Raw genomic sequence first — 27,744 nt, forward strand, 5'->3', positions numbered from 1 at the left:
AAACAGAGAAAGACAAACTCAGAGGAGGTGAAAAACAGAAAAGGTGACTGAAAATAGTCAACTGAAGAGGAGGAGCATGGACAGAGATCTGATCAGATGAGACAGGCAGGACAAACAAGGGGAACACAGAGACAAAGGTGCTGCAATTCAGCCACCTCCCACGGGGTTTGGTGCCTTCCCATAGAAATGTGGTAACTTTGCTAGTCTCCTTGTAAAAAGTACTATTTTATTAAATAGTATTGATTGTCTTGGTTTTCATGCTCACACTTTCTTTTTTTTTTTGAGACGGAGTTTCACTCTTGTTACCCAGGCTGTAGTGCATGGCGCGATCTCGGCTCACTGCAACCTCCGCCTCCTGGGTTCAGGCAATTCTCCTGCCTCAGCCTCCTGAGTAGCTGGGATTACAGGCACGCGCCACGATGCCCAGCTAATTTTTTGTATTTTTAGTAGAGACGGGGTTTCACCATGTTGACCAGGATGGTCTCGATCTCTTGACCTCGTGATCCACCCGCCTCGGCCTCCTAAAGTGCTGGGATTACAGGTGTGAGCCACCGCGCCCGGCTGATGCTCACACTTTCATATAGCAGAGGATTCAAAATGGCCAGTTGATAACATAGAATGAATCAACCATTTACTATATTTCCAACATCCAAGGTTTTCTGCCATCTCCTTTTTTCAAATGCATTAGCATAATGATTACAAGTTACCGATTTTCATATCTAAGTTCCATCATTAATCTCTCTGTACCCCAATTTGTATATCTGGAAAATAGAAATAATAACAGTACCTATAGGTTTCTTTTAAGGATCACATGAAACAATATATGCCAAGTACTGCAATACCATAATTGCTCTATGAATGTTAGTTGTTACCATGAAGTCATTACTAGTAGAAGAAGCTTTTTCACACATTTTGCATGGGAGACATTTTGGGAGAAAGAGAGGAATAAAACAGATTTACTTTACTCTGAAAAGAAAAAAGCAAGTGTACCAAGAAAGGGGCTGGAGAAAGAGATGAGAAAAACAGCTAAGAGAAAAGGCTGACTTTGTGTATTTCTTCCAATTATTCTGCATGCCCGTGTTCTATGTCACCACGAAAAGCAGAGTGACTGCCAGGAGCTTTCTGATACTGGCAATGAAGGTGAAGTGCATTCACTTGGGCTGAGCTATCACGCTCTCTTCTCTAAGCTCACTTAGGAAAGGGAGAAGAAAGAACTTGCTCACTGCCTTGACCCCGACTCGCAGAGCAGCCAATACCGGGGAAATTTTTTGATCAGAGGTAACTGATAGTTTAAGCCTTCTGCAAATTGAAGCTGTTAGATACTATCATTCAGACAATGACAAAGTTAAAAAGAAAGCATCCCTGTCTTCTCTTTTTAAAAAGTCTTCTTTACTGCTTACTGGTATTCAACTTTTTGTCTTAAGAAGGGAGAACGGCAAGCCAGCGTTACCTTGCGAAGTGTGCGTTTCCGAGTAGTGCTCACCACACTGCACGTGAACGGGAGGCAGGATGTACGGCTGCTGCCTGGGCTGAAACAGAGAACACAGAGGAGGTGGGGAGGCCTGGCCAGACCCTGCTAACGACTCACACACCCGGCCCGGGCACACAGCAGTCCCGCCATGTCGTCAGGGAGGCTCATGGCAGCTGCTGTCACTGTCACCCCTTTGACCCAACCTTCTTCTACCCACCTGCACTCTCCTCTCATCACTAAGTTTGGGACTGGAGAAACGGTAAGGGAGAAATGAAGTTGGTTCAAGATCAGAAAGAGAAAGAAGCTACCATCAAAGATTGAATGTAACAATTTAGTATCTATGTTCTAATACACTTGCAAAGTTCTTTGTGCCTTCTTTCACAAGAAACTTAGAAAAGGTAAATTATTCAAGGTGGGAGGATTGACTGAGCTCGGAAGTTCAAGAGCAACCTGGGCAATATGGTGAAACCCCGTCTCTACTAAAATACAAAAAAATTAGCCAGGCGTGGTGGCATGCACTTGTTGTCCCAGCTACTTGGGAGGCTGAGGTGTGAAAGTCATTGAGCCCAGGAGGCAGAGGTTGCAGTGAGCCAAGATCATGCCACTGCACTCCAGCCTGGGAAACAGAGAGAAACTGTCTCCAAAAAATAAAAAGAGTAAATTATTATAATCCATCTCAGAAATGAGAATAAGGGGACACCTGTTTCATTCTTTTCAAAATTCCATTCATAAGCTCCTACACATCAGCATAGCTACACCTGAGACCACATCAACCTTAAACAGGAACAGCGTTAGTGTTAAGCTGAGCCCGGGTTGAATCTACTTAAATATCTAAAATGAATCTACTTAAATATCTAAAATGTGGCTCACAACAATGAGTGTGTAGCTCTCAAGACCACTTGCTGACCTTCCCCACTGCAGAACCAAGTATGGAAAGGGGCCTGTCTGCCCCCTACCTCAGTGCAGAATCTTTTCCACAGTCTCTTAAAAATGGCTATTTAGACTGAACCCGAATAACTTCATGCTGTGGAAGAGGGACAAGCTTTTAGAGGAATAAAAAATACTTCAGTGGATTAAATATTTGGTGAGCCAACAAAGGAGAGACGGTTATGCGCTAATATAATATACAGCAAATCATTTAACCTCAGCCCCTCTCAGTTTCCTATCAATCAAATCAAGCTCCTCTCTCCCCCTACCTCAAGCATTATCCATTTTATTTACATATCAAGGTTCCAGGTAAGAATTTGCTTGAAATAAGAATTTTGATCTGCGGGGGAAAAAAAAAAACCTCAAAACACTTGTTTAAACATAAGCCACCAAAAAAGATAATCTCTTATATTTCTTTTTTCTTTTTTTGAGACAGAGTCTCACTCTTGTTGTCCAGACTGGAGTGCAGTGGCACAGTTTCAGCTCACTGCAACCTCTGCCTCCTGGGTTCAAGTGATTCTCATGCCTCACCCTCCCGAGTGGCTGGGATGAGAGGTGCTGCGCCACCATGGCTGGCTAGTTTTTGTATTTTTTGTAGAGATGGGTTTCGCCATGTTGGCCAGGCTGATCTTGAACTCTTGACCTCAGATGATCCACCCGCCTTGGCCTCCCAAAGTGCTGGGATCACAGGTATGAGCCACCGTGCCCAGCCAATCTCTTATATTTCTGTTAGTAATCTTTAAAATACATCTATAAGGCTATTTTAAAAGAGAAGAATCTGAGCTCAAACCAAGAAACCCAAATCCAGCAGGGGTCACACTTTCTCAGCATCCCTCAATGGAAGAAACACACTGGCCAAGAGCTTGAAGCTGGGTGAATAACTCACCTATCATTTTCTCTGCCACAAACAATGCTTGATCATCAAAGGGGTAATTAAAAAAAGGGATCCAAGAATTAAAAGGAGTCAAGACAGAAGAAATGAAGAACTGAAATTAAATACATCTAAGAAAGCAGTTTGGGTGACAAAAGAAAAGGTGCTATATTTCCAAGTCTCCCGTTGGCTCATTTTTGAGTTGCAATTTAAAAATATTTTTCCTTTTCTTGGCAATACGTAATTCAACTCAATTTTTCCATGGTAGCACAGCCATTTTCAGGCTCTAAAGAGGAACACAGTGGGGAGGGATTTGTACAAAGGAATAGAAATACATGGCAAGACAAGGTTGGTTTGCTGTCTTTTCTTGCCTTATTTAAAATAATCTAATAAGTAAGTTATGGTTTATGAACTGACATAAATGAGCAGACTTATGCCAGTTTATAAACAGCATTGTCAAAGGACAATAATAGCTAATCCCTCAAACATCATTTCAGGATTATAGTATTTATTTCCTCTCTTTATATATTCTAATGCATTATTCCATTTCTTTCCAGACAAGCTAATACAGAAAAAAATTTGACGCCAAAATATAGATAGGAGAGGGCAGGCGAAAACCAGTTATATCAGCAAGGAAGCCAAGAGACAATGTCATCTGGTCTTACTCATTGTAAGAAACTCTTGGTGAAATGGTTTAAACCTAAAGGACAGGGGAAAGGAGGAAGCCATGAATTGGATCAGACTTCCTGTAAACTGTTTTCATCCAAATAAAACCGGTAAGCCTCAGCATCCTCTCTGGATAATGAGGACAAGATAAGATCACAAGAGAGCTTTAAAACACTTTGCCTCCCATGGGGTTTCAAGGGCATAAATGAAAAATTACTTTGCTAATAAAGACATCTATACTCTAAAGAAGGAAAAAGGAAGATAATATTCATAAAGGAGAAGAATAAAGAAATCAGTGCCATGAACAAATCTATTGGTATTTGGGGGAAAGCCCAAGGTATCCCTTAAATCTCCAGAGCAGGGGACCACATGTGAGATACTGTGCGTAATATTGAGAGTAATAATATTCACACAGGCACTCAGGAATTACTGTGATGATACAATGCCTCAACTCAAGAATTCAGAGTCCATATCTATGCATTTTCCAGAAAAAAAATTTTCCTGGAAATTTTGCCTTCAAAAGAGACGTTAAAGACATGCTACAGGGTATACATTGAATATGAAGAAAAATTCAATTGCATTCTATCAACTTGAAAGAATTGTTGATCTAGAGAAGTTAAAAGGCCATAAGTTTGTTTTGATTTTGTGTAAAAAAAAATCATAACCTAAAACTAAAGAACTGTGAGTTAAAACAAGCGGAAAACATTAAAGGAAACCAACTCTTAACATCTTTTTTCTACTATCCTTGAGTAATCCTCAAAATAAAACACAGCCTAAGACACAACACATGCATTGAAATGGTGTTTCCTTATTCACGTGATGAGGACAGCAGCTTAAAAAAAACTAAAACAAAAAAAGGCGGCAGCAGCTAAGGCTAGGTCAATTCAAACTCTGTTGGCTAATTAAAGCCTAAAATTATGGAAATGCTTTGGAAATCTGATTTTTTTAAAGCCTAAATTTAGGAAATACGCAATCAACTTTCCCCATCAGATACTCTGCCTGAGACCATCCACTAGATCCGTCCAATTTTTGCTCATTTAGAAGGCATTTTCTCACTAGTTTATTAAACTCTCTCCATGGCAGTGAACGCAAACGTATTTGTGGGGCTCACAACTGAAGATGCGTATTCACACAACAACTAGAACAGATAAGCAAGGGGATGAAAACATATGGGCTATATGCTGAGGTAACATGGTTCCATGGGCCTGGAATAAGACCTACTCACAGCCTAAACCCTCAGCCACACTTAGAGTAGAGGTGGGGACGGACAGGTCCAAGGGGGATAAAATGTGTGTGCATCACACCTGCTTGACAGAATGACGCCTCTGTGTTATCACAAAATTTCACCTCATCATGATGCCCTCATCTTCCCCCGCCTCAAGTTAGTAACAAAGAATGCTCAACAGTCAGATCACTTGATCACTGCAGCTTCTATACATACCAGAGAGGACCGGCTCCAGGTGGGCTGGCGTCTGATGGGAGGTGGAGAATTTGACTGTCTACATGAAGAGATGAAAAAATGAGAATGGCTATTATTATTGATAGTATAATAGACAAGAGAAGGAGAGGAAGTAAATAAATAAGGTTGATAATTGTTACATCAAAACATAAACATGGCTTGTTTCTCAGCAGTAACACTAAGAACAATTTCGATTTCCTTTGCTTTTATTTTCAAAATGTTTGGATAGGATACTTTTAGAATAAGTTTTACAAAGTAATATTAAACAGATGGAGGCTTATTTCTATAGAAACACTGAGGGAAATAAGACTGAAAAATATCACAATTACATGGATTTTTAAAAACTGTACTCTTTGTACTGTTGTATATATGTAAAATCTTTCAGTTTTTAAAAAATGCAAGAAAAAATGTTTTTAAAATGCTTCCAGTCAAATGGAAATCTAAAATAGATACAATATTTTTAGTGTGACCATATAAAGGTAATTTTTATTAGGATAATACATTTTACAAACATTTATCTGATCAGGTATTTTCCAGACTAAGAACCAACATATTTTTTAATGTAGAGATTAAAAAATGAACTGGAAGTATTAGCGAATTCTTGAGAGTTGAAATCAAAGATGGCTTCAAGCAATGGGTCCCAAATGCTGTAACATTTTCCCTCATTCTCAGTGTTACCATAAAACAAAACAGAAACCAGGACATGTACAGTTTTTCATTAAGCTGAGTTCTTCAATTTAAAGGACTCTCTTTATTCTGGAGATTTCATCCTTCCTACTTTTTTGGTGATAAAATATCTTTAATGAAATGATGGAAGTAATATAGCAGCAGCGGGTTTTTAAGTGACTGGCTAAATATATTATCAGACCTATGTTATAAATACTCCCCTCTAATTTTTCTCCTTATGCCAAAAAATCAAGGAGCCACTCAAGGGAGCTATTACCTCCAGAAGACAAAGCAGCAGCTCTGCAGGAGCAGAAAAATCAATAATGATCTTTTAGAGTTCAGAGTAACACCCTCTGGAGAAGGATGCTGCTGTACATGCGTGGAGGGAGGGAGGGAGAGAGGGAAAGAGAGACAGAGTGTGTATGTGTGTGTGTGTGTGTGTGTGTGTGTGTGTGTGTGTGTAGGGAGGGAGAGAGGGAGAGAGGGAAAGAGAGACAGTGTGTGTGTGTGTGTGTGTGTGTGTGTGTAGGGAGGGAGAGAGGGAGAGAGGGAAAGAGAGACAGTGTGTGTGTGTGTGTGTGTGTGTGTGTGTGTGTGTGTGTGTAATTTTGAGAGTATACCCCAGATTTTAATCAGGCAAGAGGTTAGGAACTTCTTATACCTGGTTAGGAAGAGGAAAGGAGTGGTTATTACAGAAACAGAATTTCTTCTTAGTTTTCAGACTAATACATGACGATCACTAATACTGGAAGAAAAGACCACAAATAAAAAATAAAAACTCCATAAATGTTAGAGTAAAGCCATTTGCTGAGCTGTGGTTAAGTCAGAAGACAAGAGTGAAATTCACTTCTCAGTTTTTAAATTCATCTTACAGAAGAACAAGGATAGCATTCTTGCTCATGTCAAAGACAGCCCCACAAGTCAAAGGCGACAGCAGAGTAGAAATACACAGAAGCGACCTATGGGGAACCCGCTCAAGAGAATGATGAGGTGGGGCACGTGCGGGAATGTGTCCAGAAGAAACGTAAGGCGGCTTCACTTGCCACTCCCGGATCAGGCCTTCTTCTGATTTACATTTGCAAACCAAGCTGGTAGGCCTCATACTATCAGACATACTTTCAGACCCCGACAGTGACCAATTGCCTTGACTGGCTTAAAAGAGCCTCCGCGGTGTGGAGAAAAAAGTCTGCCATGACCTGGAGCTCCAGCTATAAAGCAGCCGCGTGCTTCTGCAGGAACTGCTCTAGGACAATACTCTACATACTCTCGGATGTGTCCACTGTGGGAGTGGAAAAGCAGTTCTTCTCTTGCATTTATAACCCTGACGCTCTTTGAAACAAAATTAAACACATTGGGCGCCCAAACCGCTGAATGTATTCTGCTGAGGAACGTCTTTTGAAGGTAACCAAGAAAAAGACAATGATAGAGTGAGCCCCAGCACGCTTCATCCGAGGTCAGGCCGCATTTAAGTGCCCTCATCACACTCCTCTTTATTTCCAAATTAAATTAAAAAAAATACACACGGATTTGGGACACCTATGAGTGTCTTCCACATCTTCCTCTAATTACCCTGGCCTCTCATTTACAGTCAGATGACATGACCCAGGAGCACACGCAGGGTTAGCCAACTGTGTAAGCGACACGGGGCTGAGGATGACAGAGCGTCTTCTCTTTCAAGCTAGCTCGTCACTCTGTTACCCACTTCTGAACACACTCCGCATCTGACACGAAGGGGCACCCTGGCAAATTGGGAACTGCTCCACTCCTCCAAACTCCTAGCAGAGGGTTGGAAAGGCGCTAATGTGGGCCAACCCGTCCAGGCAGCCAAGCATTCACAGTCAATTTGTGAATTATTCGCTCTCTGGGCATATGCACTACACTAGACAGCCTTCATCATTAGTTTTCCCTCCTGCCCTGGCTTTAGCTTACGTCTTTAGCTTCTACGAGAAACAAGGAAAAAGAGTGAATAGGAAAAGTGATATACAACACCCCAAAAGGACATGAATTTAATGTGACAAAGCCATCCAGGCGGGGGACTAAATGTTTACTTACTCAGTGCAGATTTTGTTTTGTTTGTAAAACTTGTGTCGTGTGGCAAACAACCGAGAAATGTACTTGGCATTTTCGATATCATCCTTGGAAAAGAAGACACAGAGAAAAAAGAAATCAACATTTGTTGGACTACACGTTTCACTAAAATTCTTCTGAGGAGGGGCACATCCCTTCCAACCTTCATCTCAAGCACAAACTAACACACGGGCCAGCAAGTAAACCAGCCTGCTGAATTTCGGCAGCAGCTATGCGTACAAAGCCTGCCAAAGAGTGGCGGAACGCGCTGTCTGCTAAGGAATCCCTAGGTCCAGAGTGCCGGGGTTACACTGATGAACCGGCATGTCTTTACGTAATTCCCAACCAAGTGCTTTCAAAATAAATAACTGAATCAAGGCAGAGCATAGAATAAACATCAGAACTCATTAAATTGGAGGCAGTGAGACGCCTTGGCCCTTGAGGAGGCACTCAACAGAAGGTCAATGGCTCAGCTTACTTCAGATTAAGCTTGGGCTACAATGGGAAAGAAAACTCAGGTCCGCCAGCAAAAGCAAATGCACTGCAATAGAATCAGGGGTCACTAGAGGAGGGCTGTAACTAGAGTGCTGAGGAAGGTGGCACACCAGACAACGTGATCCATCACACATAAGGCAGGTGGAGGGAGCAGACTCCTAGAGTCAAAAGTCAGCTTGGAAACCTAGTATTTTATTTTTTATTTTTTGAGATGGAGTCTAGCTCTGTTGCCCAGGCTGGAGTGTAGTGGCATGATCTCAGCTCATTGCAACCTCTGCCTCCCGGGTTCAAGAGATTCTCCTGCCTCAGCCTCCTGGTACTACAGGTGCTCGCCACCATGCTCGGCTAATTTTTGTACTTTTAGTAGGGATGGGGTTTCACCGTATTGGCCAGGTTGGTCTTGAACTCCTGACCTCAAGTGATCCACCGGCCTCAGCCTCAGCCTCCCAAAGTGCTGGGATTTCAGGCGTGAGTCACCATGCCCAGCCGGAAACCTGGTATTTCAAACATGGGTATTTCAGCACCACTATTTTGAAATAAGTAATGATAGCATTGAGCAAGTACTAGAAAGCATCTCTTCAAGAGAATATTTATTATCTCAAGATGAGGAGAGCCAGGAAAGGACATGAGGAGTTGAAAAGTCCAAAAGCCAATGTCTTGTCAGCCCCTGCCTCTGTTTGTCTGTTTTGCTTACCGTGTGAAAGAGGGCAGTCTCTTCTTTATTGACGAGCTCCACTAGAATGGTCGACTTGTTATGAGTGATATTCCCCATGTCATTCCACCTGGTCAAAAGGAATGTCACTGTGTTTACCCAAAGACGTTCCAGGCATTTATGATACACCATAGGAGGGTTGTTTGTTGCTATCGAGTCTCATTTTACAAATTATGATTTAACTATTTTTAAGTGTAATGTTCTTTCAAAAGGGAAAAGTAAAGAAAATGCAACACGTATCCATTCAAACAGCTAAAAACTCGACATAAAGTATGTCTAGATATTGCTGTTTATAAAGTACAGTTTTCTTTGTGACTAGCAATGAGGAGAATCTGCAAGGGACTTTTGCTGCCCCCTCTCCCATTTTTTTCCACATTTCCAAAGTGACAAAACATTTCCTATGACCTCCATTTTTTAATGATGGAGGAGCATATATTATTAAAAAGTCATGTGTTTCTGGGAATCTAAACAGAAGAATCCACATATTTTGTACTAATATGCACTGCAGATTCATGATGCCACCTAAGAAAAGATGACTAGGGACTGTTTAATGTGCCTACGCTTTTGGGATCTAACACACACACGCACGCGCGCGCACACACACACAGTTTCCTAGGGACTGTTTAATGTGCCTACGCTTTGGAATCTAACACACACAAACACACACACACACACACAGAGTTTCGTAGGGACTGTTTAATGTGCCTACGCTTTGGAATCTAACACACACACACACACACACACACACACACAGTTTCCTAGGGACTGTTTAATGTGTCTATGCTTTTGGGATCACACACACACACACACACACACACACACACACACTTTCCTAGGGACTGTTTAATATGCCTACGCTTTTGGGATCTAACACGCACATACACACACACAGAGAGTCTCCTTTCCTGTCTTCATGGAGACCTTATCTAAAATGAAAATAAGCACCAGATGGGGAAAGATAAGCTACTGCTTCCCATCCTACTTGGAACGAATTTCTAACCATCTTTAACCACTACCTACCCTTCACCCAGTGCCCCAACCTATAATTCCCTGCCACTGCTTTTTTACTCATATGCACCTGCTCATTATACTTCCACCATCCTCTGTTTGGATAACAAGTTTGAGACTCAGCTCTGGGAGTCACCTTCTCTAGGAATCCCTTCCTCATTCCCCCCTACCCGCAGGAGAGAAGAGCCTGCTGTGGTCCTCTACCAGTCACCACATTGCATTATAGTTTTTACTTCTGTGACGAGATCTCTAATGAGACCAAGTAGACCACAGGCCCCATATCCAGTGCAGGGATTCTGCCTTCTTCGTTTCTGTGTTCCAAGCACTGAATTGAGTACCAGGCACAGGGTACTCAATAAATGTTTGCTAGAAGAATAAAAGCAATAGCATTGCCTTTCAGCTGTATAGTCCGATTCTTATATCAACTCTCTATGGCAACTCTCTCTTTTTGCTCCTACTTTTAAAATGAGGCAATTTAGACACAAATAAGTATCTGACTTAGCACATTTACTCTGTACCTCAGGGATAGATGACTTTCCTCCAGTCCTCATTCCCTTATATCAGTAACAAATGTTTTTAGGTACGTCTGCTGGGGCAATACTCTCTACAAGTGCTGCACCCAGCTTGCTTCACAACCTACAGTTCTATCAGATCATATCTATGTGGACTCATACTACATGCTCCTTAGTGAAGTTCTCTAGAGATAAGAGGTATTTGGTTTCCTCTGGCTTCATTCCTTCAAATCAACTGCTGAAATACTAGATATACTCAGAGCCCCACCACATGACTTCAGCTAGTGGTATAATTAACATGACACTATAGTAGATGTGAATTCTTGTCTTGTAGTGGTTTCAAGATAAATGAAAAGGTCTGGAAGCAGTTCCTATGGAAACTAAGCAAAACCTGTGAGTGGCTTATGCTCATAAAATTTCCAAATTGCGATTTTCTTCTATTTCACTTCAAAAGCCAGTGTGCACGACTTGTTTACTTCTCTGTTGTAGGTTCAAAGAGAAACTGAAACATCAGTTTCAGTTTGGAGAACTGGTAGGCCAAAATGCCTGGATAGCTTTGAATGGGTATAAAAATTTATAGTTACAACTCTGCACATATTTACATATTTTCCTCAATTAATTCATACTTCGTGGCAGGTATATGAAGCTGACACTAAGTGCAAAAGTCCAAAAGTTTATCTTATATCCTGAAAGATCTCTCTTGTCATTCCTGCTTCAAAAATGTCTCTATTCAGAGAGCAAGAGAATATCAAAAAAACAATGGCAGATTGGGGATCTAGGAAAATAAAAGCGTATCAGGAAGCTTTTGGGTAAAAAACTGTCTCAAAGTGACCTCTAGTAGCTGCTGATCCAGAGAGTATATGGCCAATCAAGAGTCACTTCCAGAAGGTGAGCCATGCTTTCCTCCACGGGCTATCTTTGATCATGTGCCCTGGATACACAGATACGCCTATCAGACACACATAGAAGAAGGCTGTTCTTCCAATCACAGGCCATGTTGCCTGGTAAATGAAAGCCAGAACAGTTTTTCAGGGCACCAGTACAAAGCAAGCATACTGACATGACATGCATCAGGAGACGTCTGCCTCTCTACACTGGTACCAGGCGTGATAAGTGGAAAAGAGGACTGACGTGTCAAAATAATTAAAAGTACCAAAGCCCTCTAATTCATCATAATAAATAGATTGCGTTTTCAAAACATGTTTTTAAAAATAATCACCTTTTGTTCACATAAAAATCAGTTTGCACTCCATTGGCACATGTGGTGAGGCAGAGAATGCAGAACAATGGAAAGAAGCGTTTAGATTTAATGACTGACTGGAGAATCAGTTTCCAGCCAGACTCAGGAAGTTTAGTTTCACTCTTCTAACTCAATATGGTTCAACAATGTATTTCCTGGAGTCAGGCGGAAAGGGTTTCTACAAAAAGTGAGATGAATTTAACTGCTTAAATCCTGCAGAGGACTCACCTTATATGAGCTGAGAAAGGTCAAATCTAATCCAGTTTGGCTCTTAACTCATTTGGATAACCTTAATTAACATGTTAATTAACATTAATATTAGAGTCCCTCAAGGTGAAAAAGAAAAACAAACAAGACTACCTGTATATTACTGCTTGTCTTCCAATTCTGTTCCTCACGAAAATCCCCATAAAGAAAATGCCAAGGTGTACACAGTTTCCATGATTGTCCTGGGTAAGACCAACAAGAGAGACTTGTGATGACCCGTGTTCACTGCAACATTATTCACAATAGCTAAGACATGGAATCAACCTGAGTGTCCATCTATAGACGAATGGATGAAGAAAATGTGGTACATATACACAAGGAAGAACCATTCAGCCTTAAAACAGAACAAAATTGTCATTTGCCACAATACATATGGAATTAGAGAACATAATGCTAAATGAAATAAGCCAGGTACAGAAAGACAAATACCACAGGTTCTCACTTACATGTGGAATCTAAAAAACTGAACTCATAGAAGCAGAGAGTATACTGGTGGTTACCAGAGGCTGGGGAATGGCAGGAATGGGGAGACGATGGTCAAAGGAAATAAAGACTTGTTAGACAAGAGGAGTAAGTTCAAGATCTCATGGTGACCACAGCATATTTAGTAAAAATGTATTTGTGGGTTTTTTTTTTTAAACAGGGTCTCACTGTTGCCCAGGGTGGAGTGCAGTGGCACGATTTTGGCTCACTGCAGCCTTGACCTCCTGGGCTCAGACAATCCTCCTCTCTTGGGGTCCCAAGTAGCTGGAACTACAGGCATGTGCCAACATGCCTGTCTAATTTTTTTTTTTTTCAGACAGGGTCTTGCCATGCCGCCCAGGCTAGTGATCTTCCATCCTCAGCCTCCCAAAGTGTTGGGATTACAGACGTGAGCCACTGCACCCAGTCATAATATACTGCATTCTTGAAATCAATAAAAGAGTAAATCTTAAGTGTACTCATCACAAGGAAATAAGTATCTGAGGTAATGCATATGTTACTTGGTTTGATTTAGTCACTCCACAATATACATATATTTCAAAACCCACAGGTATCACACCCCATTTCTCACGCACGAATAGAATGAAACATAGACAACATCAGAGCAGTAAGGTGACCAGCTGTGTCGGTGGGGTCAAGTCCTACAGGAACTCACCCACCACACATCCTAGTGGACTATATATAGAAAGAGATAGATTTTTTTTTCCTTTTTTCTCAATTTGTCACAACCCATTTCCAGTTTAAGAGAGAATCTCTGGATTTTGTCAGATTCATTGACATTTGGATTTTCTCTTCTATGAACATCTATTAGTGTCTTTTATTTTTTAACCTTACCAAAGCTTTTGCTTTTTAAATCATTATACATGCAATAGTTTGAAGAGCTGAATATTCTTCAGGGCTTGTTTAAGGCAGCAAGGAGCAGACCTGTGCCTACCACTTCCTTTGCCGAGAGGCCAAAACATTCACCTCTTAAAGACTTCGATGTGTCTCTTTGCAGCTACCATGCCTGGCCCTTTCAGTGCAGAACTTCCCATTCCTCAGTGCAGGGATATTTTCTCAAATAATTACCTTTTATTTCCCTTGTTCACGCTTTTTAGAACTCCCATTGTTCGAACAGTGGACATCCTGGACAGGTCCTCTAACTTTTTTATCTCCCGTCCCCGACTTTCCATTACTTTGTTTTTTTGGTGAGATTTTCTCAGTTTTATCTTCTAATCTGTCTATTAAGTTGTACATTTCTGATACCATATTTTTAATTTCAGAGTTTATTTTTGTTTTCTAAATGCATCTTTTTGAAAGTAACTTATTCCTTCAAGGAGGCAAAAAAAAATCCTGAGGCTCACTGGATAGTATTTTGAGCAGGGGGTTCTTCTTCCTGTACAATACCTGCGTCTGCTAGTCCACGGCTGTTCTTACGATGTTGGTCTCTGTCTTACCTATTAGGACACTGGGTATGGTGACGCTTGACTATCCGTTTGCGTTTGAGAATCGGTTGTTAAATGTCGGCTGGGAGCTCTCTAAGCACGGGAGGGGCTTGTGGACTTCACTGGTGGCTGATCTCCTAAGCCCTGTCTTGGGGAACCCCAGATGTCATATTCTTATCTTCAGCCTGGTCTCTTGGTCCAGTCAGGTGCTTCCAATCTCCTGTCTGGGCAAGCATCACCTGGCTGCCAGGGTTCTGAGAGCGGAGTGGGAACAAGACATCTAGTAGATAAACTGTCAGTCCCTGAAGTGAAATCCTGCTTTCCCCTGGGGGTAAAGGTGCTGGATCAGCTGATTCTTGGTACTCACTTAGATGGACTGTCTTCTTTCTAAAGCAAGAGTGGGGGCATGCACAACTAGGACTAAGATGGAAAAGAAGGACTTCTATATTCCCTAGAACACTCGATCCCATTTAAGGCATGAAGAAGACACTTCTCAACTCACCCCCTAAAGCTTACATTCCAGTAAGAGTCTTCTAACAGAGACAGAAAGTACAATCCCTGTTGGTGGCAAAGCAAAAAGAGTGTTGAGAGACAAAGAACCAGCGAAGATGAAAGAGAACTGTCCCCTAATGGTGATTCTGAGAAGCTGAAATGGTAAGTTACACTACAGAAGGTATAGGGGAGAAAAGAAGATAGGCGGAGTGCAGTTAGAAAGAGAAAGGGGAATTCTGCAGAAACACTTCCCTGGGCACTCCGTGGGTGGATCTGTAGGGATGGGGATAAGGGAAGAGTTATTCACCTGGGTGGGGCAATGGAAAATGCACAGCAGAAGTGCCTCTGGAAGCTACTCTACCCAGCATGCTGGGGACACTGCACTGGTCAAAGCTTAAGGGCTCTAAGTCCAACCTAGCAATGGATAAAGGCTCCAGCCTCTGCCTTACCCATTCCAAAAGCACACTTTGCCTTGTCTATGTGCTCTGACAATACAGGAGCGACTCAGGCAGTGGCCACACCTGTATCCCTGGAAGAGGAAGGGCAGACTTGTTAGGAAGTGGACTGGTACTCTTCCAGTCTTGAAAACTTTTGAGGAACCATTCATGAAAAAGTCCGTGCTAAATTCAAATATTTTTCCTAGGATATACCATGACACACTTTTTCTTTCGTCAATAAGAACCTGTGCCAATCAAGAGACTCCAGTCCCACCCGTAGTCCTTCCCTGCATATTTTCTTGTATGCTTTTTCACTTATTGCAGAGCTGACCACATCACCACCCCAACTATTACTGTCACTCCCACACTCATCCTTGGGTCACCAGAAATCATGCAGTCTATAGTTGGTCACCTTAGATATGCACAGATACGTGGGGGGAAAGAGAGGAAAAACAGGCAGTGCAGCTCAGTTACCCCATCTTGGTAATGAGTCAGAAGCGCCTGTCTTCCAACTCGGAGGAAGGTATTATAACCCTGCTGGTTCCACTAAAGAAAGAACATACTAGAAAGCACATGAGAATCAACCACAGCAGATTTCAACATGACCTCAACTGCCCCTGTTTCCCGCAGTCCAGAATTACTAAAAAACAACACAAGCAAATCACCACAACAAAACCTCCAACTTCCAGGGACTGAGAAGTCAGTTTTCTAGAAGTGGAGAAAAGTTTACTCTGATTTTTCAATGACCCAAAATATGACTATATATGGGCTGCAGAAATGTAAGTGGGATGCAGATGGCTTCATAAGGCATTATTGCAAGGAAAATGGATTACAACCCTATGAAGGGCAGCTATTAGAGAAGCAAAAGAAAATTAAACAAATCTAAAAAAGAGCCATTTAGCCCTTTCTGAAAGCTGCGGCCACCCCGCTCGATTCTACTTGATGCACATGGGCAGTTCTCATTAAGGCAAATTGCAAACGTGCAACAGAGGGAGAACTGAACACTTATAAAACAGCCAGCGGAGCCAGTCTGGAGTGAAATGTTTGTGCTGAAATTGCAGGCGTCTCCCAAATTGCTGAAATGTGCCAGTTGCTTTAGGTTTCTGATAAATCTCTATTTTTTGTAAAGTAGGTCAGCAGAGAGCAGAAAATGAGTTTGGATGATGGGCTCAGCTCTATAAATGACTAGGCTCCACGACCCCCCCAACCACACCCACTTCAGGAGGTGGATGTGCTGCAAAGAATGTGATGTGCTGTAGCGGTTTCCTAGGCATAGTTTCCATAAAACACCAAAGGGGCTGGGAACCCACAATGGAGGACCCTACAGAGCTGGAGAAATAAAATATGATTGTATACAGGAAACATTTCATTCTACCTCACAAACAATTATCCCTGTATTGGCTCAATGAAGAGGAAAAGAGAATAAGAAAACTACTGGCTAGAGTCTTGATTAATGTTACACAAGACATTAGCTACTTGTCCTGTCATAGGGCTGGATATCAGCCTTGATACCTCCAAAGTGCTGGATCGGCTGATGCTTGGTACTCACTTAAATGGACTGTCTTATTGAGCTATTATGCTGAGGACCACAGAAAACTTCAAAATCTCTTGGTTAAGAAAAAAAATTTGTTTCTCTATAATAAATTGGACTTGCCAACTAATGCTGCATAGCAAAAAGAAGGCCAAGCCATTCTGGCCCACTGCTATCAACATTGATTTTCCAAATGCCAGTACCGTTCTGAGGAGGTTAAAGCCAACACAGGGCACAGCATGTTACCTTTACAGGGAAGATTTCCTGTCCAAATCCATCCAAACGTTCGACTTCGTTGATGTACATCAGTTCAGCTTCTGCTGGCAGGATTCCACTAAAATCAAAATAGCATCGAAGGAGGAAATGGTTAAGGACAGCCAGTGGAAGATCCCACCCTCCTGATGGCAAATTCCAGAGCTGTGGTTTAGCTCTAGATTCTGGGAAGAGCAATCATTACCCAACTGTGAGGGTATGGTGCATTACTAAGTAATTCATTAACGTCTTCCCCAGTAGCCTTTCACTCAACACGGAATAATAAGAGGAAGGTAAAGTATTTAATTAAGAGCCACAGCCCTATAAACATGAAATAATTCTTCCAGACATCCCTTTGAATATGTTGCCTGCTTTAAAAAGAAGTTATTTTTCTCCCATCTGGGAGAAATCTTCATTTTTTTTTAAAAAAAGCAAGAAAAAAGGAAAAGGTTTATCATGAGGATAATATTTTGGGAGTCAAATGGCCATGGCTCACACCTGTAATCCCAGCACTTTGGGAGGCCGAGGCAGGCAGATCACTTGAGGTCAGGCGTTTGAGACCGGCCTGGCCAACACGGTGAAACCCTGTCTCTACTAAAAATACAAAAATTAGCTGGGCGAGGTAGTACATGTGCATGTAATCCCAGCTACCCGAGAGGCTGAGGCACGAGAATTGTTTGAACCAAGATCACACCACTGCACTCCAGTCTGGGTGACAGTGCAAGACTCTGTCTTTTAAAAAAAAAAAAAAAAAAAAGGCCAGGATGAGAGAACCTAGAATCACTGCATAGGCCTTGATATCAAACTCTTGGTGCTTCCTTAAATTAAAGTTTCTCTCCTTTTCTTTCCTTCACCTGCCTACGACCCAACACAGCACTTTAGGTCTTCACTCTATTGGCACAGGCTGTCTCAGGCTTCCCAGATTCTCAGAGGAAGGAAGGAAGGGAGGGGAGGGAAGGACCAGTGCACAGTTTTCAAGTCGACATTCACCTTTTCAGAACGGAAGTACAAAGCTGAGTCACGTGGTGGAAGCAAGGCAAATGTGTTGACTCAAGCCCAGAGTTGCAGATAGGGAGATAAACGCCTCCTGTCCCATGTACAGTTAACATCTGTGCGGTGGGCAGCCCCTTACCCTCCACCTGCCTTACCTGTGGGCTTTGTGTTCTTGGGCTACCTTCTGGGTTAGCTCCTCCAGAACGGCCTCTTCCAGGGCCAAATCCTGTAAGAATAGAAAGTGCTGAAGGTTACAAGAGGGTGTGGGCATTTGCTATTTTGCTTGCAAACCTTAAAAGCTCCCTTCCTCAGATATTCCTGATTAATCATTCCCTCAATATCTCTTTTACTGTTGTAGAATTAAAGATTGTAATTTTTTGAACTGAGTTACGATTTCTACTGTTATAACATGGCTCTCCATAATAACAGGTTTATTTCCAGGTATATTTTGGGTTGCCACCTGAGTTCTGTGGTGCCTGGGAATAGCTCTTGCCATTCATTCTTCCCTATATACCTGCCTGCCTCTTAGATGTATGTTTATAAAAAATGCTTTGCATGGCTTCTATATATCTAATGATCGGGGTAGAGGCCAATGAGTTTCCAGGCCATCATCCCTTCAAAAGTTGAGCCTAGGAAGGGATTGGGCCAGGCCTTTCTGTCCACCTACACAATACCAGGAAACGAATTCAAAACCACTGAAGGCAGAGTAGGCTCATTCTGATGTTACTTGATGGTCATGGGAGCAGAGGAAGCCATGATGGCTAAAACATCTCCAGAGAGCTCTGTAAGGCAACAGGTATGTAGCTGCCTAGTCAGCATCTCTATGAACTGAACGCCAGGTCCCTGGAACCCGTGATGTGCTGACTACTGTGGGCTCAGAAGAACCGATTACACACAACTTTTCCCAACTCCCCTTCCTTAACATCATGGAAACGGACTTGCTAAACACTGACCAGGGAAGCACTGTTTAGGATGGTGAGATGGAATCAAGCGGAATAATCCAAAATGAGCAGACCAAAGCAATCCATTCTTGAGAAGTTGATAGAGACAGAGATTCTAAAGTTTGTCTCATGCCTGCGGTGGCCTGGGGCTCCAGCAATAAACTGCCTCTAGCTTTCCTGAGCAGCAGTTCCCACAGATTGCAGGCTAGTAAGCACCAAGAGAATACAGATGGGCACCATTTTCCTGTGAGCTCCAGAGAGGATGTCAGAAGGGACTCCGAGCTGCATCCCGATGAGGGGATCTGAATCTTACCCTACTGGGATGGAAGGTAGAGACTGATGTTTTGGCAGAAATACCGAATGTCCCATTCCCTTGATTCTAAAACACCATTTATATAAAGATTTATCTCCAACTTAGTAACTTTTCACTGTTGAAAACACTACCCCTAAATATGTATACCTCAAAACTGTGAAAAACATCCCATCTCAAATCATTGAAATGTGAACAATCAATATTTTTTGCAACTGGAAAGCAAAGATATAATTATATGCTAAAAATTCTACAGCTCTGCACATCCTGCTAACTCTAGAGTTCATGAGAGACCCTAGAGCAGACGGGGAATTATGGCAGCTCTTACTTTTCACGTAACTGATTAATTGGCAGTTTCCTGTTTAGCCATCCATTGAAATGACTCAAGTCCATGACAGGAAAGAAGCTCAACATGTTCAGTTTCATGTTGTGGAGGAACAAAGATACCACAAAACTTAGAAAGTTAGCTAGGTGTGTGCATTTAGATATTGAGTAGCAGTAAAAACCCCATTAATTCTGAAAAGCTAATGAAGGGCATGTGGCAACAGAATAAAATAAAGTGAAGATCAAAAAGTGTTCCATTAAATCTCCGTTTCCTACTTTTAGAAAAGAAGAAGCCCAAAGGTACCCGCTCTGCCACTGTTCTCAACTTAACCACCTCCATCTGCACCTGGGGCCTCCCTGAGGTATGTGCCCCTCCAGGGAGAGTGCGAGCGTGGCCCTGTGGGAATGAAAAAATGGCAGAGTGCATGCCTGTACACAGCCACACACCTGTGGAGCGCCCTGCGTACTTGACTTTGTTCTTTTCTCTGCTGAATAAATGCCATTTAACAAATTTGGTTACTTTATAAGATCAAACACAGCCATTCATCCTATCTTCCCTCCCCCACTGAAGGAATGCATTCTCTTTGAAAGCTCTAGTGGAACCAAGCAGAAAGTTTACACCCTTCCATGACTCCTCCCTGGCCTATGCAGCGAGGTCAACACCTGGGCCTGGCATGCAGACCATTCTTCAATGTGACTCAGCTTCCCCTTCCAGACCTCCTCGCCCAAGAGGTCAAGCCCCAGGCCAGCTCCTCATCTAACACACACTGCTTTGACATCCATTCGTAAAGGAAGGGCCTTTATAAGCCCATCCTCCCTGGGAGAACCATCCTGTCACATCACACAATGTGAAATGCCACAACTTAGGGCCTGTCTCAGCTACCACTTCCCTCGATAGCGCTTTCCTGTCTCCCCAACTGGACATAAGCATTTTTTCCTTTTGAACTGCCTCTTCTACTGTGTGTGTGTGTCTCTTCTCATATTCTGGCTACTGCATTTCTTACACACTTATGTGTATACTCGTCTTATCCTTGATCCTTGTCTCCCACCCTCTATGAGAGTACAGGGTCCTCAAGGGCAGCAATTCTTCTTCATATCACTTAAGGGGCCTCTCACAGGGCTTTTGTGCAGTAACAGCTTATAAGGGCTCAATATATAGCAAGTGATCAATACATGTTTCTTGAACTGAACTTACTATGTGACAGGTAAATTTCATATTGTCAGAAGTTTAATTACACAGAGCTGCTTACCAATCACTTGTACCTTCTGCATGTGCTCTGTCTGCTTACATAACAAAATCAAAAAAATAAAGCATAGAGTGATGTTACCTGGAAAGCATACTCCTCAACAGCCTTATGTTTGCAAGACACAGAGACAGAATAATAGTGCTCATAACAATAAGACAACTAAATAAACAGTTACTGAGAATTTACTATGCGCCAACTTGCATTACGTATTTCATAACTAGGTATTTCACATGTACTACGTCCTTTAATGCTCACAATGAAATTAGGCTTGCTATTCTCATTTTTAGATGAGAAACCTGAGGCTTGGAAAGGTTAATTAAAAAGTCATACAGCCAGTAAGGGGCACAGCTAGGATAGGGTCACAGCACTGCCCAGCAAAGATGCCATGAAACTGCCAGCCACAGGTCACAGTGCACCCAGGATACAACGAGGCAGGGACTGAAAGTGGATGGCTCATGACCAAAGCCTAGGAATATTCACAACTCAGATAAGGCTCCTGCCACGTCATCTTCAGCATCCAACAGGACTTTCTGGGATGACAAAAGTGTTCCATATGTGGGCTTTCCAATACAGTAGCCTCCAGACACACGTGGCTATGGTGCACTAAAACCGTAGCCAAGGCCGTTGCAGTGGCTCAGCCTGTAATCTCAGCACTTTGGGAGGCCAAGGAGGGTGGATCACTTGAGGCTAGGAGTTCGAGACCGGATTATCCAACATGGCAAAACCCTGTCTCTACAAAAAACACAAAAGTTAGCTAAGCGTGGTGGCACGTGCCTGTTGTCCCAGCTACTCAGGAAGCTGAGGCATGAGAATCGCTTGAACCCGGGAGGCGGAGGTTGCAGTGAGATGAGATTGCGCCACTGCACTCCAGCAACTAAATTTTAAATTTTATTTAACTTTCATTAATTTAAATTTGAATGTAAATATCCACACATGGCTAGCAGCTACCATCCCGAAGAGAGTCATTTTTAGATCCAAAAATAACAGTCAATATTTGTCTGTCCAATGATGAGACTTATGAAGTCTATGCTGTTTAAGTTTCTGATTTGCCTAGAGTTTAGTGGCAACAGTCTCATTCTCAAAGAGGTATGATGCACAAAATAACTCCTTTACTACTTCATAGCACTTTAACCTGTCAGGGCATTTTACCGTCTACAAACTCATAAATATCAAGCTGCTAATCACCATTGAAAACTCCGAGAAGCACCCAAGCCTGGTCCCTTCCTAAAGGCAATGTAATAAAGGCCTTTAATGAGAGTAAGGTGAATAAAATGTGAGAAATTATCAACCCCCCATTACCAACCACCCCATTTGACACGAAAATGTGCACACTCTAAAATTCTAAGGCTTGAGCCTCACTTTCCTCCCATCAAGCACACTGGAAAACACCCTGACTTTTGGGATGAGATTCTGAGACATTAGAAATGTTGACTCAAGCATATTCACATTAAGCCCTATGAAGAACTTATCTGCTAAGTAATATGTTAATCTCTTTGGAGTTTCATTTAATGTGTAGAATTAATAAAGTATAAAAACAGCAGGCACAGCAGATAATACCACTGTTTACTTGAAGGGAAATAAAGTAAGAATGGAGACCAGACGCGGTGGCTCACGCCTGTAATTCCAGCACTTCGGGAGGCTGAGGCAGGTGGATCACCCGAGTTCAAGAAGTTCAAGACCAGCCTGGCCAACATGGTGAAGCCCCATCTCTACTAAAAATATAAAAATTAGCTGGGTGTAGTGGTGGGTGCCTGTAATCCCAGCTACTCAGGAGGCTGAGGCAGGAGAATCACTTGAACCTGAGAGGCAGAGGTTGTAGTGAGCTGAGATGGCACCACTGCACTCGAGCCTAGGAAACAAGAGTGAAACTCCGTCTTAAAAAAAAAGAATGAAGTTATTCATAAAAAGTTAAAGATGTGCAATATTCCCTGTTAGGAACAAGATTAGCCTTTGACAATTTAGACTGACCTCAAGCACTAATATGAATAATTCCAGTTACTTATCTTACTCTCTCAAAACCTAAAACCTTTGTCACCAGACACTCCACTTTCTCCCACGTGCCATCACTGATAAGTTGCCAGATTTTGGCTATTTTACTTCAAAATATCCCTTGCTTTGCTTTGTTGTTTTTCTTTCATGAACATCTAAATGATATCCTTTGCCCATAACACTACAACAGATTCCCAGATGTCCAGCTTGAATCCAGCAGTTCTCCAAGTGTGGGGTCTGCAGAACTCGAAGGAGCCCATGCATTCTAACTCCACAGAAGTTTCCAGTCTCATCCACCACAATTTGTCTCCAGTAGCTACAGTCAAGCCAGCCAGTGGATGCTTTCGGAACACAGGCCACGCTGCCGCTGCTCCTCCTCTGTCTAAATCATTCCTTGCTCCCTACCTCTCTGCCTCATAGCTCACACGCCATCAGTCTTGCAGCCTTCCCTAATCCCCCAAGTGCATGTGACCTCTCTGCACATAACATTTTGATCACACTTTGTTATACTTGGCTTTTTATTCTCCTTTTGCAAACTTCCTATTTAACCAAACACACTGTAGTCTCCTTGAAAACAAGCACTATTTCTTATATAATTTCATCCCCTGGGTGTTAGTTACCCACGTCAGTGTTTGGGGTAAAGGAGTTGACCAAAAAAATAAGTAGTGAATGATCTGATTCCTGAAACCAGAGCCAGGAGGTTGAATGGTTATAGCTGTTCCCTAAAATGGTTTTCAAAAAATTTTAATCCTTCCCATTTAATACTCTTTTCTTTTACCCTGAAGCTACCGACCAACCAACCAAGAAAAATTCCCCAGGGGTTACAACCTAACCTTATCTTTACTTCCACCCAGGAATGGGCATTTTACTTTACTGATTCATTGTAAAATTTTTATGAACACAGTCTGTGTGCCAGATGACAGTGAATAAGACAGGGTCCCTGCCTAAAGACCACAGAGCTGACCAATAATAAATACATACATGTGTACATACATAAGAATGAACAGAAGTACACATATGAAAAGCGATTTAACAGGAAGTGTATATGAGACAGGTGGTCAAGGAATGGAAGGGCTCTCTGGGAGGTAACACTGAATTGAGACCTGAATGTCATAAAGATCTGGAGCAGAGCATTCCAGGCAGAGGAAGCCCATGCACAAAGGCTCTGGGGTGGGAAGAAGCTCAGTACGTTCTGATAAAAAAAAAAGCTGAGGGGGGCGAGGCCAGCATGCCAGAGAGTAGACGGTGAATGGCAGAGAAGGAAGGAAAGTAGGTAGGTGTCTTTTCTGTTAAAGAACAAAAACAGGGACCAGGCATAGTGGCTCACGCCTGTAATCCCAGCACTTTGGGAGGCTGAGGTGGGTGCATCACAAGGTCAAGAAATCGAGACCATCCTGGCCAACATGGTAAAACCCCATCTCTACTAAAAATGCAAAAATTAGTCGGGCGTGGTGGTGTACACCTGTAACCCCAGCTACTCAGGAGGCTGAGGCAGGAGAATCGCTTGAACCCAGGAGGCAGAGGTTGCAGTGAGCCAAGATCACGCCACTGCACTCCAGCCTGGCAACAGAGCAAGACTCCATCTCAAAAACAAAACAAAACAAACAAACAAACAAAAAAACCTTTATTTCTACTGACAAATAATAATTGCAACTATTTTTGGTACAATGCGATGTTGTGACACACGTATACATTGTGGAATGGGCAAATCAGTCTAATTAACATATCCATCACCTCATATAATTATCATTTCTTTGTGGTGAGAACATTTATTTCATTTTTTTATTATACTATAAGTTCTGGGGTACATGTGCAGAATGTGCAGGTTTGTTACATAGGTTTACACCTGACATAGTGGTTTGCTGCATCCATCCCCCCATCATCTACATTAGGTATTTCTCCTACCTTCCCCAATCCCCCACTCCCTCATATCCCTCCCCTAGTCCCCCACCCCGCCACAGGCCCCAGAGTGTGATGTTCCCTTCTCTGTGTCCATATGTTCTCATTGTTCGACACCCACTTATGAGTGAGACCATGCGATGTTTAGTTTCCTGTTCTTGTGTTAGTTTGCTGAGAATGATGGTTTCCAGCTTCATTCATGTCCCTCCAAAGGACACGAACTCATCCATTTTTATGGCTGCATAGTATTCCATGGTGTATATGTGCCACATCTTCTTTATCCAGTCTATCATTCATGGGCATTTGGGTTGGTCCAAGTCTTTGCTATTGTAAACAGTGCCACAATAAACATACGTGTGCATGTGTCTTTATAATAGAATGATTTATAATCCTTTGGGTATATACTCAGTAATGGGATTTGGGTCAAATGGTATTTCTATTTCTAGATCCTTGAGGAATCACCACACTGTCTTCCACAATGGTTGAACTAATTTACACTCCCTGTGGTGAGAACATTTAAAATCTACTCTTTCAGCAATTTTGAAATATACATTGTTATTCACGATAGTCACCTTGCTGTGCAATAGATCACCACAACTTATTCCTAACTTTGTACCCTTTGATCAACATTTCCTCCTTCCACCCAATCCTCAGCTTTGGTAACCACCCTTCTCTACATCTATGAATTAGACTTTTTTTGAGTCCACATACAAGTGAGACTGGGCCATATTTGTCTTTTTTCACTTAGCATCCTGCACTCTACATTCATCCATCTTACAGCAAATGACAAAATTCTGTTCTGTCTAAGGCCAAACAGTATTCCATTGTGTGTATACACCACATTTTACCCACTGATCTGTTGGTGGGAACTTAGGTTGTTTCCCCATCTTGGCTATTATGAATAATATGGCAGTGAACATGGCGGTGCAGACATCTCTTTGGCATACTCATTTCAGTTTCTTTAGATATATACCCAGAAGCGAGACTGCTGGATTATATGGTAGTTCTATTTTTAATTTTTCAAGTAACCTCTAAACTGTTTTCCAAAATGGCTGCAAGTTATACCCCCTTTACTCTTCATGCTCAATACTCCTCATGCTGAGTAACACTTGTTATCTTTCATTGTTTTGATAACAGCCAATCTAACAGGTGTGAGGTGGTATTTCTTTGTGGTTTTAATTCCTATTTCCCTGATGATTAGTGATGCTGGGCATTTTTCATATGTCCGTTGGCCTTTTGTACATTTCTTTTGAGAAATGTCTATTTGGGTCCCTTGCTCATTTTTTTAATATGGCTATTTGTTTTCTCATTAGGTAGTTTGAGTTCCTTATATATTTTGAGCCCCTTATCTGATGTATAATTTGCAAATATTTTCTTTCAATGTGTGAGTTGTCTCTTTACCTTTGTTGTTTCCTTTGTTGTAGAGAAGGTTTTCAGTTTGATTCAACCTCATTTATCTATTTTTACTTTTGTTGCCTGTGTTTTTGGGGTCATATGTAAGAAATTGATGCCCAGGCCAATGTCATGTAGCTTTTCCCCCATGTTTTCTTCTAGTGTTTTATACTTTCAAGTCTTACATTTAAGTCTTTAATACATTTGGAATTACATTTTGTACAAAGGGTGAGATAAGGATACAAATTCAATCCTCTACATGTAGATGGCCAGTTTACCCAGCAGCAATTGCTGAAGATGCTGCCCTTTCACCAATGTGTTCTTGGCCCTTCTGCTGAAAAATCTATTGGTTATAGATGTGTGTGATTTACTTCTGGTCATTCTATCCTGTTCCACTGGTCCTTGTGTCTATTTTTTTGCCAGTACCATACTATTTTAATTACCATAGCTTTGAAATATAGTTTGAAATAAGGTGTATCCTGCTTAGTTCTTTTGCTCAAATTTACTTGGGCTATTTGGGGTCTCTTCTGATTCCACATGAATGTTAGGATTGTTTTCTATTTCCATGAAGAATGATGTTGGAATTTTGATAGGGATTGCATTAATCTGTAGATTACTTTCAGTAGACATTTTAACAGTACTAATTCTTCCAATCCATGAAGATGGGGTATCTTTCCATTTGTGTCATATTCAATTTCTTTCATCAATGTTTTATAGTTTCCAATACACAGAATTTTCACCTCCTCAGTTAAATTAACTCCAGGGTTTGTTGTTGTTGTTGTTTTTTTTTAATGCCATTGTAAACTTGATTTTTTTCTGCCAACTCTCACTTCTTCTATTAAACATAGTCCTAGCCAGAGCAATCAGGCAAGAAAAATAAAAAGCAGCCAAACAGGAAAGTAAGAAGTAAAAGTATGCTTGATGATGACGTGATCTTATATGTAGAAAACCCTAAAGATTCCACAAAAAATCTGATAGAACTGAGAAACAAATTTAGTATAGTTTCAGGTTACAAAATCAGTATAGAAAAATCAGTAGCATTTTTATATACTAATAAGAAATCAACTGAAAAAGAAAATAGGGAGGTGTCTTGAGGCAGAAGGAGGCATTTTTACCTTCTCAGTGTGTTTTAGAAAACTTGTCCCTACTTTATAAACCCATAGACTCTTCCCCCAGGGAATATGCATATGTAAAATCCTGAAATTTTCAAAGGAAAGAACTAAATGCCCAAAGAAGGTAAGAAAAATAAAATTACACTTACCATAGGAAACAGCACATACTCTCTGAGGAAATCTTGAGAATCAAATTGATTATAGTCTCCAAAATCAGCTGAGAAGAAAAGAAGGTAGAAGGGTGGTATTTATTATATGAAATTAAAGACGAAATAAAATACGGCAAACTCATCAACACATTATTATTCACATTTCATCCTATTTTCTCACTATTATTAAATAAAAATGTGCCGAGATATGTTTGACATAGTTACTTAGACATAACAACATGGTAAATATCAGCATGTAAGCACTACTAAACGATTCTTTAGAAATAATGAAACTTGAAAACAATTCCTAAAGGTCACTTCAAAAATTTTAAACAAACCTGTATTTATCTGTTTGTTAAACACGCATCAATTTGTATCTTAAGAACATCTGCCAAGGGGACTTTTTAA

The 27,744-nt window shown here is 41.6% G+C and overlaps 1 protein-coding gene across 1 annotated transcript in view; it reads right to left on the bottom strand.

The window, feature by feature from the left end:
* Window positions 1-27,744, bottom strand: part of PTPN14 (protein tyrosine phosphatase non-receptor type 14) — a 191,116-nt gene that overhangs the window by 30,692 nt on the left and 132,680 nt on the right. The window contains exons 5-12 of the mRNA XM_021677356.2: window positions 27,337-27,404; window positions 18,129-18,199; window positions 16,975-17,062; window positions 12,455-12,543; window positions 9,317-9,404; window positions 8,113-8,195; window positions 5,377-5,434; window positions 1,451-1,529 (exon numbers count right to left, since the gene is read on the bottom strand). Of these exons, the coding sequence (XP_021533031.2) occupies window positions 1,451-1,529; window positions 5,377-5,434; window positions 8,113-8,195; window positions 9,317-9,404; window positions 12,455-12,543; window positions 16,975-17,062; window positions 18,129-18,199; window positions 27,337-27,404 (624 nt within the window). The remainder of the gene's footprint in view (window positions 1-1,450; window positions 1,530-5,376; window positions 5,435-8,112; window positions 8,196-9,316; window positions 9,405-12,454; window positions 12,544-16,974; window positions 17,063-18,128; window positions 18,200-27,336; window positions 27,405-27,744) is intronic.

This window comes from Aotus nancymaae, unplaced genomic scaffold (assembly GCF_030222135.1).
Source record: "Aotus nancymaae isolate 86718 unplaced genomic scaffold, 86718_ANA_hifiasm-v0.15.2.pri h1tg000032l_0, whole genome shotgun sequence".
Taxonomy (NCBI): domain Eukaryota; kingdom Metazoa; phylum Chordata; class Mammalia; order Primates; family Aotidae; genus Aotus; species Aotus nancymaae.